Consider the following 17785-nt stretch of genomic DNA (forward strand, 5'->3'; position numbering starts at 1 on the left):
TTGAAGCTTGTATTTTTTTAAAAAAAATATATATTTTCAGGTCTAGCCTAATGGCTGGAGGGGTCAGACAAGGTGTCGTAAACCCATGGCTTGTGGAGGAGCCTGAGGAAACAAGAGGGCTTGGCTTTCATGAAATCCAGCAGCAGCAACAGAGAATTATAGAAGGTAAGTCATCCTTCTTGGTTTGTAAAGCCTTAATCCTATTCTTGAACCTCTACATAGGCCTCATGGTTGATAGCCACTGGTGTTGATTGCATCCTCTTACTCCAGTGACCTAGGTCAGAAAATCTTCCACCTTCACCTTCTTTTGTATAGGATGGAGGTATTGATTTCTGATGTCCAGCTTGTTTTGTCCCTGACCATCCAAAACATTCAAGCACTTTGTTAAATGTTTGTTTTGAGTCCGGGGGCATTTCTCTGCTTAAGTTCACACACTCGTCATTTGAAAAACAATTCTGTGGGTAGCTAGGAGCTGGCTTGTTAAACCGGAATTCCTTAAGATGCCTCAGATAATTAGGCACCAAGCCTTAAGTGCCAGCATAGTTTCAGTTCCTGAATTTTCTAGGCTCCTTGGAAGATATCAGTCTTCTGCATCCCTTGGTTGCTGGTGGAAGATCTTGGACGTACTTCACACTAATCAGGCTAACGTATGTCAGTGTGTAGATAGGGAAACCTCATTCTTATCCAGGCTTGTTTGTGAGGGATGAAAATTTTTACTGGCCCACTTTATCTTGCAGACCACTTTTAGCCTGAAACAACCAGAGTCTGGCACCTTGATCTGGGCTGCCTCATCATTATGAGCTTAGAACTGGCTGGTGTGGCTTGTGTCCCACCAAGAAAATGTGGCTTACTTGGGGCTCGGTAAGCCTTTGCTGTAGGTGCTGAACCTTAAAACAGAGCTGTCCAAGCAACTGTCAGGCAGCAGCATAAACCCAGCAGGCTGTATTGGCATAGTGAGCCACAGGTTGTGTAGATCTACCCTGGTCTCTTGTTTAAGTAGATCGAGTCCTTCCCCATGCCCAGGCTTTCATCGCCAAATGTCAAGGGACATCCGCCTTCCCTACACCCAATGTCAGGTGCGGGGCAGGTAAAGTCCTGGCTCAGCCAAAAGTGGGTCTGCAGGCACTGCCCATCAGCTTTTTAGCAGTGTCTAAAAAGGGCTTGGAAGATAGTGCTTTGAAAGGGGCCTTTGAAGACTGATTTTCTTCAGGGGCCTGTTTCAAATTGCTGTACGAAGACCCCTGTTAGCAAAAAAGGCCACCTGGTGTCATTGCCAGCCAGATCCAGTTCCTCACACAGAATATAGCCCTTTCCTGCTCCTCTCATTGACATCATTTCTGTCTCCTAGCCTCTATGCTTTTTCTTGAACAGTGATTTTATGTGAAGTAGTTGTGAGGCCTCCTTTGCTGATTAAGTTCTACGTCCTTCTCCCTGATGGTAGGAGGAGTATTTTTGGCCTTGGAAACGCTCTCCCATGCACCAGCAGTCATAATGGTGTGGTGCTTGGCTATGCCATCTGTATGGGAAACAGCGTCTTGATGCCAGTAAGCCAGCTTTTCCACAACAACTTTCTGCTCCTGTAGTGCTTGTCTTAAAACCTCGTGGACACTTTGGGGGCATTTCAAAGCAATTGTATATGCTGTCAAGTAGGGAGTTTTTAAAAAAATAAAAATAACGGCTTCTGCAGAAAGATCTATTGAGCCATCAGTTAGCCATTAATCTTTTGCCCTCTTTGCTTAAACAGCCATTGGCACACAACTCTCCCGCTCCGGCACCTGTAAAAGAACCCCCTCCCCCTTTGCAAAATGCTACCCACAGTAGTTGATTGTGCTGTCTTTGGAGGACCTCCCCAAAAGCAACTCTCCAAGAGGGCTCCAGTACAAAAGAGAGCTGTGTACGACTGGAGTGTAATTCAGTGCCATTGGGACCAAGGGTGTGGTAATGCCATGTGCTCTGGATTACAATAGGGGGCATTTTGTAAGGCTAGAGGGAGACTTCTATTGCGGCTGTGCTGGCTGCAGCTCCCCTTGCCAAGAGTTGGATTATCTCCCCCCATAAACGCCACATTAACACGCAGCTTGAGAAACCCTTTGGATTCCTTGGTGCTTGCATCACCTATTTGTTTCTCAGTCGTGTTAAACCTTCCCTGGAAAATCAAAAAGGCTTAATCAGGAAACTATATGAGTGTGCCAAAATAAAATAAAAAAACATCCAGTGCTCTTACGATGGAGGAGCAGCTGCAAATCCAGTTTCTGAAGGGTTTGGGACTCTTGGCTAAACTTTCTTTTCTAAGACACTACCCAGCACTGTCACTTTTACCCTAGTTTCTTAAGATCTGTCTGCTTTGGAATTCATTGTCGTGCCATCGGTGAGGTCTTTGGGTCATTAAGTTTGTAACACTTCAGTTGCAGACTTTTCATAATGTTGCTTAGCTGTCTTGGGTCATAAATCTGGGGTTTAGCATCAGAACGCTGGAATTTAATTTGATTCATTTTTTGTTGTGTTTTTTGTTTCTCCCCTGTGCAGAGCAAGATGCTGGTCTTGATGCTCTCTCTTCTGTCTTAGCCCGTCAAAAACAGATGGGGCAGGAAATTGGGAATGAGTTAGAGGAACAGAATGGTAAGGACCGTCCTGCTTTCAGAGTTTGATGGGTTCAAGAGAGCACACAGTCATTCTTTTCGGTGTTGTACCTTCTCATAGTTCTGTTCTACTGAAAACCTTCGGCGCGTCATCTCTGCTGCATCGTTATTAACCACTCCCAATGATAGTCCCCCCCTCCCCAAACAGTAATAGAAGAGCCACAATTAATCATCTCCATTTCTAAGTGTGATGGTATAAAAGTGAATTGACAACAGAGTTTGCTTCCCACTCCTAGCATTGGGTTCAGGCCGAGCAATGGGAAAGAGAGAGTGCTGAATTTTTATGTCATCAAAGTACAGATTCCAGAGAAGTTTTAAAAAGTGAAGAATTGTTTCAAAACTGTTACTCAATCTGCCCATGTCCGCCTGGATCATTATCTCATGTATGGTGTGGTATGGCCCTGGATGCCACAGTGTCATAAAATATTTTCTATGCCTCCCCTTCTCTCCCATCAGTTGCAAAATTAACCAGAGTACATTGGTGTGGATGCCCCTTGGACATAGAATTGGGCCTCAGGATACTTTTATTTTGGTCCCTGTGCCTTTGTTGGGGGTCTGCCTCTTAGATCTAGAAAATGAGCTGTAAAAGGAGGACAGATTATTTACAGCAGTGTCCCAGGAACAGTAGTCCCTTCGCTCAAGAGGCTACAGTTTCTGTTTGTAGGTAGGTGTAAGGCAGGGCCTTTCAAACTGTGTGTCGGGATACATTAGTGTGTTGGCTGCAGTGTGTAGGTGTGTCGCACGAACACTCCTCATGTTCTCCCAGGGCTGGAAAGGGCTTAGTTTAACCTCCGATTTGCTAGTAAAACTGAGTTACTGCCGCGAAATGATGCATGTCTAAAAAGTGTGTCACCAACATGTAGCTCTGGTGCAGGGTGTTTGTGTGTTAGTTCATACTTGTGCTTCTCAGGGGAGCCTTCCATGAGAGCAGAGAGAGACAGACCTAAGCAGGTTAGGTACGGTTAGCTGTTTGATTATTCCTGTCTGAGCCAGTAGGTGGCAGCACAGGACAGAAAAATGCCTAGTGCATGATCGGTTCTTGACCTTGAGGAGCGCATGATTGGTGGTTTTTCGTTTTTTCTTGGAGCTGTGCAACGCACCTTTTCCAGTTTAGCATTATTTTTTATCCATAGTTTGTCCTTTGGTCTGGGAGTATGCTTACATATTCTTTTTTAGTTTAAATGATCACATCTAGGGCTGACGATTAGATCAGCCTTGCCATTATAAGCCCTGAAAAGTTGCTAGCCTGACTTTAAAAAAAAATAATGAAAGAAAAGTAGCCTCTTAGCTGCCATGGCCTCAGCCTCGAGCTCAGATCTGGGAGGATGAACTGATCGACTCTTTGGCTTTTGCACCACCCACGGGCTGAGGAACTGAACAATACTGAACTTAAGGCTAGCAGTCAGAAATGTGTGGACCCTGAGCCAGGACCTTCACGGGCACCTTCCCCCCAGTGTGATTTGCCAGAGCAGTCTAATACCTCCTGTTTCACATAGTCCAGGAGGCAGGTCTGGCAGGAGGCCACAGAAAGGAGCATATGCACTCTCCTTCAGGACAGGGTGTTGGCATTTTAAAAGTTTTGGCCTCTTTCACCTTAGCGCTGCTTGCTTTGCATGGATCACAACATTTGCAGGCTAGGTTTTATTATGATTATAAAGTCTCCGAACAAATGAAGCAGGGGCAGTTGTCTCTGCCCCTTGTCTGCCAGCCTACATGGTTTCCATGCTGACCGTGGGGGAAGAGGCTTTATCCTCTACCAGTCCAGCATGGGAAGCTCACTTGGTTTCGCAGCCAGCTGCAGAGGAAGCGATTTGCTTTCCTCCAGCAGGGGATATGCAGGAAGCTCCTTCCTCAGTGCCTAGGAGCAGCAGGTGAGTGAGTGAGGGATAAGAGCGATCAGTCTTTCCTCCACCGAACGACTGTATTTTCATTCTTGCTACAGAGGTAGACACTTTACTTCCTTCGCCACCAGTCTGCTCACTCACCTGATCGGAATGCCTTGTTTTTCCTTGTGGTGTCCCAGGCAAGTAGTTATATACAAACACCCGGCTGTATTTTACATCCTGAAGTTTCAGTGGGATCAATTGGATCCTGCATTATAATGTAGCTTGTCGAAGTCTGGTGATGCACACCCTTTTCTTTTTCCTGGACTAGTATGAGAGACAGATTTGAAGTTAAACCATACTATAGCACTCACTCAGTTGTTGAGATGACCCCATGGGAGCAAATCTATAGATTTTTGAGCTTTTCTTTTTTCTTACAGTATGGTAGAACTTTGAAATGTTTCCAGCTGTGTGATCTCTGCAAAGATTTGATCCATCTGGTCTGCTTCTAGAGAGGGTTGCGTGAACATTAAGTGACTGGAAGGCAGCAGCTCTGATACTTCCCCATTTGCTGAGCACTTTCTTCATTGAGAAGGTGTCACTGACAACAACAACAACAGCAGCAACAACAACAACAACAAATTTATACCTCACCCATCTGGCTGGGTTTCCCCAGCCACTCTGGGTGGCTCCCAACAGAATATTAAAAACATGATAAAACATCAAACATTAATACTAGTAGTCTAAGGGTCAAGTGCACATATTGGGTCCTCATGCCCTGTTTTTCACCCTTTCTGCTCCCAATCTGATCCTGTTTTTTCCAGGGTTTCTGAGGTGCATATTCAGCCCTGGCAAGCATTGCACAAAAGTTAACAGACTTGCCTGCTCACATGTCCCTGGGTTTATTAATTTGTTACGTACTGTGGGAATGATGGAGTGAGATCAGCCTTGAAAATTAAAATTCACAAAAGTTGTCCTAGCCTACAACAACTTTACTTGCCTGCCAGATTTGAAATGGGAAACTTTTTTTTAAAAAAAAGCATTTCTCTAATCTCAGTCCTCGGAGAAAACAGATTAAAACCCCAGCTGTTCTGAGATTACTAAACTGAAGGCCTTAGGAGGGAAGAGATGTGGAGACTTAAAAAAAAAAAGTCTGTCTTGACATAACTTTAAAAGAGCACCATAAAACAGCATTTGTAAAAAGAGTCAGGGGGAGTGTTCCATTGGTGGAACAGATTTAAACTGACAAAAGAACAAACAAATAAATCAAGGTAAAATGATTATGATCTGCCCACACTGATACCAAATCTCACCAAAACTTCACAGTGCATATCACATGAATACCTTCTGCTGCTCATGTGTATGTTTGTTTAGTTGGAGTTGCTGAACTTCCGTTTGGGTCTCTTCCATGACTAGTGCTGAGAACTCCCATTCCTAGGCAATATAATCAGAACTTTGCACATGGGGTCTCTGATTAGCCTCGTGTGCGATGTGGAGCACATATTTTTCCAGAAGTGTTCCGCCCTTGATTAATATCAACTCAGTATCTGCACAAATTATTGTTCAGTGATCTGTCTTGGACAGAAGACACAGTTCCCTCATCTGTGTATTTTTGGTCTGTATTGAGGCCATTTTCATAATATGTAATCTCTGACAAGTGTACAAGCAACTGTGTGTGTTTGGAGCCAGATGAATTCGTAATGGTCTGCAGGAAAGCAGCACTGCCAAGCCTATGAAACTAGCTCCCGTAGATCTCGTGGCTCCCCAAGAGCATGGTAAATGACTGTAATGCAAACCGCAGTGAATCGAACTACCCATCATATTTCCATATCACCACCGGAGTTGGGAGAGCCGGGTTCAAACCCCCGCAAAACTCACTATGTGCCTTGTTCTGGTCACACACTGTCCCCCTAAACTACTGATCAGTGATGGTACAAATGATAGTGTTTACTGCTCCAAGAAGGGTGAAATATAAATGAAATTAAAATTAATTAATAGTAAATTAATGTTGTGGGCGATGACAGCATAGGAAGCAGGTGCTTTTTGATTTTTGTTTCTTTGAAGAACAAGATTGTCACCAAAAGTGATTTGCAGAGTGTTGCAAACAATATCTTTATAAAGAGTGAGCTTTAAGTACATTCTTCATTCTGTGAATGTTCTAATTCCTGTGGTATATTTAATGTTTTTCTCCTTTGGGAATGGCTGAAGTACGGTTCTGTTGCCCACGCATCCTTTTTTTACAGCTTTGTGGCATGACCTGCATTCTAAGCCATCAGTTGTGCCCCTGTGACATCTTGCTATGCCCTTAGTTATAAGAAATTTCATTGCCATGATGACACAATTCTGAAGTAAGCAGCATCATTCTTGGTGGGAAGAGAGGAATATCAAGCCTTCCTTCATCCATCTTGAAGATATGCAGCCAAGCAAAAGAAATAAGAAGTTTTAAGTACTGTACACACAAAGAGAAAAATGAGCATTAAAACTTACTTCTCATTTGATTTTACTTTAATAGCAGGTCTGTCATATCTAAGCTCTAGTCTCATGAAAGGCTGATATTTAAGTGTAAAATAATTTAAGTGGGAAATATGAAATATATGCAAGTGTCTTCTGGTTTTTATTTTTAACGTAGCTTATCTGTCAATCTGTTGAAGCTGGAATGGGTGTGCTAACTCTAAATTGATTCCAAACATAAAACCACTGAATAAAAATGTCTCACATCCATTTCTCCTGCATTATATCACTGCTACCATTGCATCCCTTTATCATGTGCAGAGAAAAACCAAAATGAATGGGAAGCAAATGATTAATTTTGAAAAGGAAGATACGTTGCCAGCTGAATTTTTTTGCCTCTACCTTATTTCAGAGCACCTTATAAATTTAAATCCACAAAAAAATGTAAATTCTGAATTCCTGTTCACCTTTTTCCAGTTGAAGAAAGCAAATCCATCAGCATTGTATCACCAGAATAGACCCTTCAAATGCTCTCCCCCCTCCCCCCAGTATTTTGTAATGATGGGTAACCTGCTTTTTGCCCCAGTACTGGACATTGCATGCCAAAGGCTATGAGTTGGACGTACTGAGAGTCAGTTGCATCCTAGTGATCTCATTGAAGAGGCTTTTGCCTGTTCCTAGTTTACTTGGTGCTTTTCCAAGAGGATGTGTAACCCAACCCAAGCATGAACAATCACACCAGAGACAGGCAATGGAGCCTACAGCCTAGGTCTGACTTTTGCCATGAGGTGTTACAGGAACAATCTGGGCACTCAGAATCTAGCAACCACAAAGTAATGAGTCACTTAGTCACATCCTGTCATTTACAGTAACTCAGGGTGATAAAGATATTTGTGTGTAATATCTAAGGAGCATAACCTCAAGTGGGACACCCTAAAAGAGTACTGTTCTGTTTTGTAATAGGAAATACCTTGGACAATACATATTCTAGTGGTGGAGAAGAGTCATTGGTTGCTGGCATCAATTTTGCATCTCAAGGAGTTTATAAAGCTGATAATTCTGACTACCTCAAACATTTCGTTTCCTTACATGTCTAGGAAATGACTAATTTTATATGGGTTTGGTATATAGATGTGGTTATTTATTTTGTGATTTTTTTTTGCCTATTTTAACATTAATCTAGCTCTTTGGATTTTTAATTCTCCATGAACTACTGCCTTCCTTGATACAGTGTATTTGAACTTTCAAAAAGCTGTCATCGAAGCAGCTCACCAAAGACTTCTCAATAAGCTTTAGCCATTAAGGAATAAAAGGAGAGGTCCTCTTGTGGCTCAGGAATTGGTTAAGTTGCAGAAAGCAAAGAATAAGAATAAATGAACAGTTCTCCAAGTGGAGAAGCCTAGAAAATTGAGTCCTCCGAGGATTGGTTTTGGGACCTGTGCTTTTTAACTTGTTGATAAATGATCTAGAGCTAGGAGTAGGCAGTGAGGTAGCCAAGTTTGGTGATGATATTAAATTGTTTGAGTTTGTAAAATGGCAAATGCAGTTCAGTGTAAACAAGTGCAAAGTGATGCATATTGAGGCAAAGCATCTTATTTTCATATTTATGTTTATGGGGTCTGAGCTAGCAGGAAAGAGGCCTTGGGTAGCTTCATTAGACAGCTCAATGAAGATGTCGACCCAGTGTACAGTGGTCATGAAGAAGGCGGATTCCATGCTCGGGATCATTAGGAAGTGACTTGAAAATAAAACTGCTGATATCATAATGCTGTTGTACAAATCTGTGTCGCGACCACATTTGGAATACATTTGGAGTACAGTTCTGGTTGCCGCATCTCAAGAAGGATGTTCCAGAATTGGAAAGGGTTCAGAAAAGGGCAACTAAAATGATCAAGGGGGTGGAGCAACTTCCCTATGAAAAAAAGTTGCAGAGTTTTATTCTAGAGTTTGGGGGACGTAAAAATATCCTATGGTACTTTTTAAAGAACTCTAATAATGTTTTAATTGGGCCCAAGTAAATTTTAAAGCTGAAGTTTAAAAACAAGCTGGTTTTATTCATCATTACTGTATGGCTTCTTCCTACTAAAAACATATTCAATAAGGGAAAAATAATTATTCGTCAGCTGTATCTTGTAAAACACTTTATATAGCAACTACAATTATTGACATTAGCAAGAGATTTGTTTTTGGAAATAGAAAAGCTTTTGAATGGTTCCTGTTAATAATAATTACAGGGGGAAAGGAAAGTTAGTTACTTTAAAAAAAGGTTCCTTGCAACAGTCTTAATCCTCACATTCTTCTCTGATGGTTTGTAGAAAGTCTTTTGCTTGTACCAAAAGCTTCAGTTGACACTACCAACCATTTAATTGTAGAGTTACAAATGGAGAGTTCAGATTGCTTTTTAATCCAGTGTAAAAAAAATTAGGAGCTGAATATGTTGTGCATAATCTTTTATCTCTATTCAGAGAGCCAGTGTGGTGTAGTGGTTAAGAGCGGTAGTCACGTAATCTGGGGAACCGGGTTCGTGTCTCCGCTCCTCCACATGCAGCTGCTGGGTGACCTTGGGCCAGTCACACTTCTCTGAAGTCTCTCAGCCCCACTCACCTCACAGAGTGTTTGTTGTGGGGGAGGAAGGGAAAGGAGATTGTTAGCCGCTTTGAGACTCCTGAAGGGGCAATGATGTTAAAAACTAGTCCTCCAGGGAATATATTATTTATGTAAAATGGGATATTTTGTTTTAAAGTTAATTTTTTAAAAAAATCTTTAACCTTTCCTGTGATACTGCAGCAATTTGCTCCATTAAGCTAATCAATTACAGTGGTACCTTGGTTCTCAAACTCCTTGGTACTCAAACAACTTGGAACCAGAACCTGGCAGTAAGTGATCTGGTATGCGATTTTTTTTCGGAAGTCGAACGTGCTCCATTTTGAGTGTTACGCTTCTGATTTGAGGGCCACACTTCCAATTTGAGTGTTACACTGAGGACTGTCTGTTTTTGCTATTTATTTTGCGTTTTTGTTTTGTTTTTGTGACTGCGTGGAACCCAGTTCAGCTACTGATTGATTGATTGATTGTGTAATTGCAGTACATTGTTTATTGCTTTCATTTCATGGATCAATGGTCTCGATAGATAGTAAAATTCATGTTAAATTGCTGTTTTAGGGGTTGTTTTTAAAAGTCTGGAACGGATTAATCCATTTTGCATTACTTTCTATGTTAAAGCGCACCTTGTTTTTGGAACGCTTTGGTTTTGGAACAGACTTCCGGAACGGGTTAAGTTTGACAACCAAGGTGCTTCTGTATATGCATTTCTAGTAAGTTCATTGATGTGTCGAAATTAAGGTTTTATATGACAGCTAATGTACCATAGTGAATAGAGTGAGCTGGTAATATATTCCAAGATGGCGGCGCGCATAGACGCTGCGGCTTAGTGCTCTCCCTTAGCGTTTTGTTTTGTTTGTTTTGTTTTTATTATTTTTACTTGGTCTGAGTATGTCTGGCCGGGCAAGAAAGATTTACAGCAGGCAGGAACTTCTGAAGGTCAGGTTACAGTGTGAACAAGCTGTAAGAGCTGATTATTTTCGCCCAGATAACGTTCCTGTGGGAGTAGCCAGGTAAAGTCCAACTGGCAGTTAAAGTCCAACTGACAGTTCAGCTGCTGTAGGGCGCTGGCTTTGGGATGCCATTTGTCTACACGGGATTTGCACCTTCCTGATTGTGAAGAGGACCGAAAATTAATTCAGCCTTGAACAAGCGAATAAGGAAAGGAGTGGTTTAATGGGAATCTAATAGCCAGTAACCAGATACAAGATATACAAGATGGCAGCGCGCATAGACGCTGTGGCTTAATGCTCTCCCTCAGCGTTTTGTTTTGTTTTTATTATTTTTACTTGGTCTGAGTATGTCTGGCCGGGCAAGAAAGATTTACAGCAGGCAGGAACTTCTGAAGGTTGGGTTACAGTGTGAACAAGCTGTAAGAGCTGATTATTTTCGCCCAGATAACGTTCCTGTGGGAGTAGCCAGGCCACCGGGCTCTCCATGGATTACTATGCCTCCAGGGAGGAGGCGAAGGCGGCGTAGAGACAGGAGGCAAAAGCGGGGTTGTCGGGCTGGCGTCCTGGTAAGATTGCAGAGGAGTCCATCTAAACCACCGCTCCCTAGCATATTTCTTGCTAATGTGAGATCTCTTACCAACAAGATGGACGAATTGAGGCTGCAGGCAGCAAAAAACAGCCTTGTAAAAGATTGCTGCGTTTTATTTGTCATTGAGACATGGCTTCAACCGTCCATACCAGACACAGCTATTCAGTTGGAAGGCTGTGCGGTACATCGTCATGACCGAGGCATGGACTTCGGAAAAACCAAAGGAGGGGGGCTGTGTGTATATGTGAACAAATGCTGGTCCAATAATTCGAAGACTGTGGGCAGTCACTGTTCACCGGATTTGGAATATGTGGCTGTTAAATGTAGACCAGCCTATCTCCCTAGGGAGTTCACAGCTGTTATGTTAACTGGTGTGTACGTGCCACCAGATGCCAATGCCAACTTGGCTTTGGGATGCCTGCAGGACCTTATCAGCAGCCAGCAAGACAAGTATCCTGAAGCTGTGCACATTATTGCGGGAGACTTCAACCATGTTGAACTTAAAACAGTGCTCCCAACGCTCTATCAGCATGTGAAATGTCCCACAAGAGGGGATAAGACACTGGATAAAGTTTATTCGAATGTAAATCACGGCTATAGGGCTTTACAGCTGCCACACTTGGGCCAGTCCGACCATATGTCTCTGTTCCTGGTACCAGCATATATCCCACTCAGGAAACGGGCTCCCACAATATTAAAATCTGTTAAAATCTGGCCTGAAGGTGCTATTCACCAGCTGCAGGACTGTTTTGAGAGAACCAATTGGGATATTTTCGATAGTTCAGACCTGGAGGAGCACACGGCGGCAGTTCTGTGCTATATCAATCACTGCACAGACACTGTCACAGTAAATAAATCCATCCGGTTTTACCCCAATCAGAAACCCTGGATGAATAGAGAGGTCCAGTGCCTGTTGCGGGAAAGGAACAGGGCTTTCAGGTCAGGCGAGGTGCAGCTTTACAGTGTAGCAAGAGCAAACTTGAGGAGGGGTATTCGACGGGCAAAATTGGATTATAGGCTGAGGATTGAGGATAATTTAAGGAGCAACAACACAAGACAGATGTGGCAGGGGATTCAGCATATTACCAACTACAAACCTAACCTTGGTGCTGTCGACGGTGACCCCTTGCTGGCAGAGGAGCTTAACCTCTTCTTTGCTCGCTTCGAGAAGGAGCCACCTGAGACGCCGGTATTACAGCCACCAGCCCATAGGGGCCCCTCATTCACGGTAGAGGAACATGAGGTGAGACAGGTTTTGAGGATGGCGAATCCGAGGAAGGCGGCTGGACCTGATGGCATCACTGGAAAGGTGTTGAAGGGCTGTGCGGATCAGCTGGCGAGGGTCTTTACTAAGATCTTCAATAAGTCCTTACACCAGTCTATTGTCCCACCCTGCCTGAAGTCGTCAACTATTGTCCCTCTGCCTAAAAAATCCACAATCAGTAGTTTGAATGACTATAGACCAGTTGCACTGACTCCAATCATCATGAAGTGTTTTGAGAAACTGGTGCGCCGTCACATTATTTCCTGTCTTCCATCAACTTTTGACAACTACCAGTTTGCATACAGAGCAAATAGATCCACAGAAGACGCCATCAATACCACTCTCCATGCTGCTCTGTCCCATCTGGAGCAGCCGGGGAGTTATGTGAGGCTGCTGTTTGTGGATTTTAGCTCTGCTTTTAACACTATCCTCCCCCATAGACTGGTGTCCAAGCTAGAGGCGATTGGACTCTCCAACTCCACCTGTCTCTGGGTTTTGGATTTTTTGTCAGAACGTTCCCAGAGGGTTAGAGTAGGGTCACACATGTCCACAGCCCTTAGCCTTAACACCGGCTCACCACAGGGTTGTGTGTTGAGTCCCCTGCTCTACACTCTCTATACGTATGACTGTACAGCCATCTATTCCAGCAACAAAATCATCAAGTTTGCTGATGACACTACGGTGGTAGGGCTCATTTCAGGAGGGGATGAGTCCGCCTATCGGGACGAGGTGGAGCGGCTCTGTGTTTGGTGTAGAGAGAACAATCTGGCTCTTAATACGGCTAAGACCAAGGAATTGGTGGTGGATTACAGGAAAAAAAAGGCGGACATTCAGCCCTTGTATATCAACGGGGAACGGGTGGAGAGGGTGGCGGAATTCAGGTTTTTGGGAGTAGCTATCGATCAGGGCATGACTTGGAGCGCACATACCACTGCTCTGGTGAAGAAGGCCCAGCAGAGAATTTATTTCCTCAGACTTTTAAAGAAGAACAATCTGAGTGAGAGACTGCTGGTGTCCTTCTACCGAGGCTCCATAGAGAGCATTCTTACATACTGTATTTGTGCTTGGTTCTCCAGTTGTACAGCTAGGGAGAGGAAGGTGCTCCAGAAGGTCATAACCACAGCCCAAAGGATTATTGGTCATCCTCTCCCATCTTTGGAAGAACTGTACGGTTCCCGTTGTCTTAGGAAAGCAAATAACATCCTGCAGGATTCATCTCACCCGGGACACTGTCTGTTTGCACTACTGCCTTCTGGCAGGAGATATAGAAACATCAAGTCAAAGACAAATAGACTGAAAAACAGTTTCTATCCAAGAGCTGTGGCCTTTTTGAATGCTGTAACTCGATAGTGTGACCTGGGAGTTTGATGGGTGTGGTGTGGGTGTGGCTGGAATGTGGTTTGTTTGGTTGTTGTTGTTGTTTTGCTTTTGTTGTTTTAAGGGATGGCATCCAATTTCGTTGCACTTTGTGCAATGTTGCACTTGTGTAATGACAATAAAGAATCTATTCTATTCTATTCTATTCTGGTAAGGCCTCAGGTCAAATGTCACCTCAACCACAGCTTTGCTAGGTGGCCTTGGATGAGCCACCATCTCTCACCCTCAGCTCCCTAATCTGTAATATGAGGAAAATGAAAATTACGTTCCTTACAGGATTGGTTTAAGGTTTGTGGAGATTGGAGGTGCAGAAGGCTGCTGGTAAAACCCTGTGTGAAATACTGGAGAGCTGCTTTCAGTCATTGTAGACAAAGCTGAACTAGCACAGATTCCTGTTGTGTTCCTATTGTGTATCTGCAGTGGTAGGAGGGGAAGTGGGCTTCATAAGTGCAAAGTGTTATGTATTATATTCTAAGAAGGACTGATTGTCACCTGTCCTACTTTTCCTTCAACTTGCGTACAGAGAGTTTATAAATAGTGCATTAGAGCTGTATGCCACTAGTGATGGTGTTATTTACATACAGCTTCCATCTGGTTCCAGTTGCTTATCTTGCTCATTCTTCACCACTTAAGTCTTAAAGGTTACAATGATTTTACCCGCTCGTACAGCCAGACTTTGGCATCTCCCAAATGGGGAGAAGAAAGGGAAGGCCAGTTGAGAGGATAGGCATTTTGCCCTTTTGCTTTCACAGCTCATGATGGCTTATTCCTTAATGAGCTTTTGTGCTCAGTTGTTAGAAACTTACACTGCTCCCTGCCAATGTATTCCCTTAATTTAATTCAGAACCCATATCATTGGTCTCCTCCTCTTTAAGTGGAAACAGCTCGTGGGGGGGGGGTGTTCATGTGAGATGAGGGTGGGCCCTGGTCTTCAGTGCTCCCTCTTCCATCACCCTCTCTGCTTCACTTACTTTGGGGAGGAGATCCTAAGTAAACCAAGGGAATCCTGGTTTTGAATTCCCACTATGATCCTGGGAAGAAATAATATCCCAAATGACCCACTGATATTTCTTTGTGGAAGAGGATTAGCCTCGCACAGATATTTATTCTGCAGCTTAGCCACTTAGCATGCTGCCAAGGGGACTGAACCCACCTTAAGGTCAAATGCTGGGTTTAATGTACTTTGCATGGGCAGAATCTGTGTTGGGGGCATTCAGTGTGCATCTAATTAGCAGATCTGTGCCAGTACAAACATGCTTGGTTTTACGTGAAGAGTGAATGGTAATAAACACTCTTAAATTCTAGCTGTTCACACCTCAATAATGAGGTAGCAATTCCCATAACCACTGAGATCGTGCTCTATTTCTAGCCCTCTGAGAATCCATACTGATAAAGCTTGAGTAGCTGTTTATCTTGCAGCATGTGTTCTTTTTTCTATTCACAGTGGTGCCGGGGCTTGAAGGGTATAAGCTACTTACACCCAACAGAAGACACACATTCATTCCAGAAGAGATGCTCTCTCTTCCTTGTAACAGTGTGGATGAGCTCAAAGGAAAACTGGAAAACCCAAGCAGTGACCTTTGGGCTATTTGCTTTGCAGAGGTATGCTCAGTGAGAAAGAGCCCTGACACTGAGCTGGAATAGAAAAGTTTTTCCTATTTATCCAAGGATTTAACGAGTTATGGAAAGGGACTATACCTTATGATGATTTGCCTTTCTAAATGCTGGAGCTCATTAAAGATAGGGACCCCTTAAATATAATTTAAACCATTCCTACAGGGGTAGGAAGCCTGTGGCCATCAATATATTTTTGGACTACAGCTCCCATCATCCCTGACAGTCAGCCATGCCAGCTGGGCCTGATGGGACTTGGCATCCTGACAATGTCTGAAAGAGTCTTCACCTTTGCCTTATCCTAAATTAAAACTTGAAGGCAAAAGAAGGTCTCCCTCCAGTTCTTCAGGAATCTGCAATGCTTTATAAATTCAAGAGGTATTTAAATATTCTCATTGGAAGCAGAAATGGTTGTTTTGAGAGTGAACAGCCGTTTCATGCAATCTTAATTTGTCAGTCACCACCCTTCCTCCCCACACAATCCTTCATCTTTTCCCTCAATTAGCAGAGGTTATTTGAAATAAAATGCTTTGAGGAGGAGAGTGGCAAATATTTTCTTTCCAGAGCCTTTCTTATTTTTCTTGCTTTTAAACACCACATACAATACTTATCTTCTGTTTTATAAGCACTTTTTGGAATAGAGGATGCCATACTGGCCAGAGCTGTTGGTTTGTTCAATCTATTATTCTGTCATTTTCAGCATGCAAAATCCTCCCTTCCAATCCTTCCATTTCCTCAAAAAAAACCCTGCATTCAACTGTACAGTTCATTAGGGATGAGTGAGGAGGAGAATATATCCTTTAACTCAATCTTGCAGTGAAATCCTATTGTTCATGGTACATTGTTACCAACTTACTTTCTTCCTAGTAGATCAGTTCTGATCACTGGTATTTCTGAAGAAAATAGTTGATTGTTCTTGTCTAGCTGCAGATGGTGGTGGAATGTATATATTATATATTTGCACTTTGATCAGTTTGGCTGCAGGGATCCCATCGCAGCAGATCTTTGTGGTCTGCATTCATTGTTGATCTGCTTCTTGGTGCAATTCAAGAGGTGAGTTCAATTTGCAAAGCAGAATATGGTTTTGTGACCTTTTAAGATTGGTTTCCCCTCATGTGTCCTTCAGATAGTTCTTTATGCCAGTGTGTCTGGTTGGGTGTCTGCATTACTCATTTGTTTCGGATCTATTATTTTCTAACTTCTCTTTTGTATATGTCTAATTGTAGGACATTGCACTGGGTTTTAAATTTTATGCTGGGGATTGCCTAGAATTTAAGAGGTAGGGGTTGACTGAGAGTTGCATCTTGTTCTTTGGACAATTGTAATCGAATCTTCATGGAACTTGTACACATTCATTATGAAGCAGTTGCCTCCACGTGTAGACAACCAGAGCGCGTGTGAGCCTGTAGCTATCTTGTGCTTCATGTTCCTAGATCAGGAATGCACAAGCAATCTACCACCCTCTCAGCTTTTCTTACACACACACACACACACACACACACAACAAAAAAAGATCCAAATATCAAGATTACTCTGAATCTCCTGACTTCCCCTCATCCCTTCCATGGGTCCTAATAATATTTACAACTGCATATCAGTACTTGTCCAAATTTTTATCCTTCCAAATTGTCCATACTTTCCGTTACTTCACAAGTGTGGCTAAAATCCTGCCAATGTTTTAACCTGTTTACAATGGTCTTGTAAATAAATTATAAACTTTTCCCCATTCTTTTTTAAAGTTCTTATCTTCTTGGTTTCTAAGCTTCCCAGTTAATTTCTCCACTTCGGCATAGTCCATCAACTTGGTTTGCCATTCTTCTCTGGTAGGGTTTGTCTCTTCCTTCCATCCCTGGGCTAATAGCATCCATGTGGCTGTTGTTGCATACATAAATAGTCTTTTCTGGTCCTTTGGTATCTCGGTACCTATAATTCCTAATAAAAAAAGCTTCTGTTTTTTTAACAAAATATATTTTAAACATTTTTTTCATTTCATTATATATCATCTCCCAGAAACTTTTAGTTACTTTACACATCCACCACATATGATAAAAGGTACCTTCATTTTCTTTACATTTCCAACAAGTATTTGGACTTGTTCTGTACATTATTGCTAACTTAACCGGGGTCAAATACCACTGGTATTTGATGTCCTCTCAGCTTTTCAATATACATTTTTTTTTGTACAGTACTAGTACCTCCTAAAAGGTGTATGTTCTGAATCATGGTTAAGGCATTCTGAAATAGGTACCAGCTCTCAGGGATGGGCGCTATGATCTTTTCACATGGAAGACTGAACTATGGATGAAAATGGCCCCCAAGGTAAATTCCTTCCCTAGTATTCTCCATATGTGCAGGAAAGGGAGTCTCTTTGTGCCTAGTGAGGAAGTGAGGCCAACAAATTGCAAAGCTCTGCATTTTTCACTTACTCCCAGTGGATGCTGCACAAGATGATTAATATTTTAACATCTTTGTGT

At 42.7% G+C, this 17785-nt stretch overlaps 1 protein-coding gene and 1 long non-coding RNA gene across 2 annotated transcripts in view; both read left to right on the top strand.

Moving 5' to 3' along the window:
* LOC310699633 overlaps positions 1-17785 on the top strand; it is a 116262-nt gene that overhangs the window by 28448 nt on the left and 70029 nt on the right. The window lies entirely within an intron of this gene.
* STX8 (syntaxin 8) overlaps positions 1-17785 on the top strand; it is a 76924-nt gene that overhangs the window by 14683 nt on the left and 44456 nt on the right. The window contains exons 5-6 of the mRNA XM_083487714.1: positions 41-165; positions 2527-2619. Coding sequence (XP_083343840.1) covers positions 41-165; positions 2527-2619 — 218 coding nt within the window. The remainder of the gene's footprint in view (positions 1-40; positions 166-2526; positions 2620-17785) is intronic.

Source organism: Podarcis liolepis (assembly GCF_965112155.1).
Source record: "Podarcis liolepis genome assembly, chromosome: 2".
Taxonomy (NCBI): Eukaryota; Metazoa; Chordata; class Lepidosauria; order Squamata; family Lacertidae; genus Podarcis; species Podarcis liolepis.